The following is a 2500-nucleotide window of genomic DNA, read 5'->3' as shown; positions in this document are numbered from 1 at the left end:
ACAACCACACACAACACAACACCCACACACACCACACACACACACCAACACAACAACCACACACACCACCAACCACAACACCAAACACACACACAACACACACACACACACACACCACCACACACACACACACACACACAATACAACACCACAAAACACAACACCACACCACACACAACACAACACACACCAACACCACACCACAACACACACACACCACACACACACACAACCACACACCACACAAACACCACACAACCACACACAAACCACACACACAACCACACACACACCACAACAACACAACACACCACACACACACACCACACCACACACAACCACACAACCAACACCACAACACACAATAACACACCAACACCACAACACAACCAACCACACACACACACAACAACCACACCACACAACACACACACCACACCACAACCACACAACCAACACACACACCACACACACAACCACACCACCACCAAACACAACACACACCACACACACACACCACACCACACCACACAACACACACCACACACACACACACAACACACACACACACACACACCAACACCACACCACACACCCACAAACCCACCACACAACACCCACAACCACACCACACAAGCCCACCACACACACACACACACACAAACAACACACACACACAACACACAACCCCACACACAACACACCCACACACACAACAACCAACACACACACCCCACAACACACAACCCACAACCAACACACACACACACACCACAACACACCACAACACCCAACACACCACACCCCCACACACACAACACAACACACACACACACACAACCAACAACACACCCACACAAACACACAACACCCACACACACACACACAAGCCACACATTTTCGGTCATTTGTGATGCCCACACAGCCCGGCCCCTCCTTCACCAACAGAAGCCACCGGCCAACAGGATGCTTCGCTCCCTGATGAGATCTCTCCAGCCCTGGAAGTGACCAACACCAGGTTTCAAAGCAATACGAGGACTATCAGGCTCTCGTTGGACACGCCAAACATTTACGGCGGAGAGCCTAATGTTTGCAAATACGTTACACGAACTTTGAAACATCTCTTAATAAAGAAAAAACTGTCATACCACATCATCACCAATTCATCACAAGATATCCTTCATGTATCAAAGTCAAAGGCAATACCCGCACAACTTCCCGACCGAGTGGTTCAGGAAGACCCACTAGTCATATGCAATGATAACCATTACATCATTTCTTTTGTCAAGTGCCTCTGGTTTGAGAACTTTGAGGTTACCAAAAGAAGTGACAGCAAAATAGAAAACTATGAGCAAGTTGATCTCAACAAGTTCATATGGTCGATGGTGTGGCCTGCAACCGTCATCGTTTTCTACGCGATGTTCGATCTTGAACGTTTTAGTCAGCGCTGTAAGATTCAGTTGAGGGAATTTTTGTCTGCCAAATGAAAAAAGATTTGAAATGCTGTCAAATATTACAAAAGTACTGATTCCATTATGCTAAAGTCATGTTATTTTTTCAGCTATCTTTCCGTTCATATGCCCAGCAGTGGGTGTGGTTGTCTGGCTGTTGTCAAGGAACAATGTGGACGAAATCTGGAAGAACATTTTGCTTCTCATGCCACTTAGAATTTTCTTTACTGGTAAGGCCCTCATACTAATTGTCTTCTGCTTATATGACTAAACCATCAAATGTCTAAACAAACAGTTGTATCAGCTGTATATCCCCTATGTTATTAGGCAAATATCATTTACAGTCAGCAGGACTCTTCTGGTGTGTGCCATCGCCGTACCCTGGTTCCTCCCTGCTTTTTCAATCTACGTTACCGCCAAGATCATCGGGGTTATCGTTCTCAGCATTCATCTGACCTATGCAAAAGTGATGAGGAATGTTGAGCTCTTCGGGGACCCAATTGACAAGTACACATTCAATCCTCTGCTTCAGTTCTGGATGCAATTAGCCGAGAGTTGTGTGTACTTTATCTGGGGATTCGCGTGGCGTTTCTCCGAGAATAACCCATCGCCTGTTCAACGGGGTGTGTTAGCTATGGCTATCATCTGCAATATTGCTGGACTGATTTGGCAGAGAGTTGTCAAGAGTTATCATGTGGAACTCTTGCGAGATCCAGTGAAGGTATTCCAGATTACGCAAAACAGGATGGGCGAAACCTTACAAAATAGTCCTGGGGCCTAGACACCTTGGTTTAATTACTACAAGCAAAAATTCAATCCTTTCAGGCAGAGGACTGATATCAAAGTTGAATTTTAAAACACATCTCATTACACCACCCTCACATTCACATATACAATGCACATATACACGTATACATATATTCACGTATATAATATATATATAAATAAATATTTTTATATCTATCTATCTATCTATCTATATATATAGAGATAGATATATATATATATATATATATATATATATATATATATATATATATATATATTAT

General features: G+C 43.6%; 2 protein-coding genes across 2 annotated transcripts in view; one reads left to right on the top strand and one right to left on the bottom strand.

Moving 5' to 3' along the window:
* Positions 1-1121, bottom strand: part of LOC147471565 (uncharacterized) — a 5390-nt gene extending 4269 nt beyond the window's left edge. Inside the window, exon 1 of the mRNA XM_086538199.1 lies at positions 943-1121. Within this exon, the coding sequence (XP_086394325.1) occupies positions 943-1121 (179 nt within the window). The remainder of the gene's footprint in view (positions 1-942) is intronic.
* Positions 876-2500, top strand: LOC122245599 (uncharacterized). The gene is made up of 3 exons (XM_043003526.2): positions 876-1449; positions 1562-1681; positions 1796-2500. Exons 1-3 carry the CDS (start codon positions 1383-1385, stop codon positions 2230-2232), a joined length of 624 nt encoding a protein of 207 aa, XP_042859460.2. The 5' UTR covers positions 876-1382; the 3' UTR covers positions 2233-2500.

The sequence above is a fragment of the Penaeus japonicus genome, unplaced genomic scaffold, assembly GCF_977035675.1.
Source record: "Penaeus japonicus unplaced genomic scaffold, GWHDUDI00000001_assembly GWHDUDI00000007, whole genome shotgun sequence".
In the NCBI taxonomy this organism is placed as follows: Eukaryota; Metazoa; Arthropoda; class Malacostraca; order Decapoda; family Penaeidae; genus Penaeus; species Penaeus japonicus.
This window is presented reverse-complemented; position numbering and strand designations above follow the sequence as displayed.

Bases quoted from the DNA above. Each gene is read 5' to 3' on its own strand.
- LOC122245599 (XM_043003526.2), top strand. From the start codon at position 1,383: ATGGTGTGGCCTGCAACCGTCATCGTTTTCTACGCGATGTTCGATCTT. The intron at 1,450-1,561 runs GTAAGATTCAGT...TTATTTTTTCAG, and splicing joins TGAACGTTTTAGTCAGCGCT to CTATCTTTCCGTTCATATGC. The intron at 1,682-1,795 runs GTAAGGCCCTCA...TATCATTTACAG, and splicing joins ACTTAGAATTTTCTTTACTG to TCAGCAGGACTCTTCTGGTG.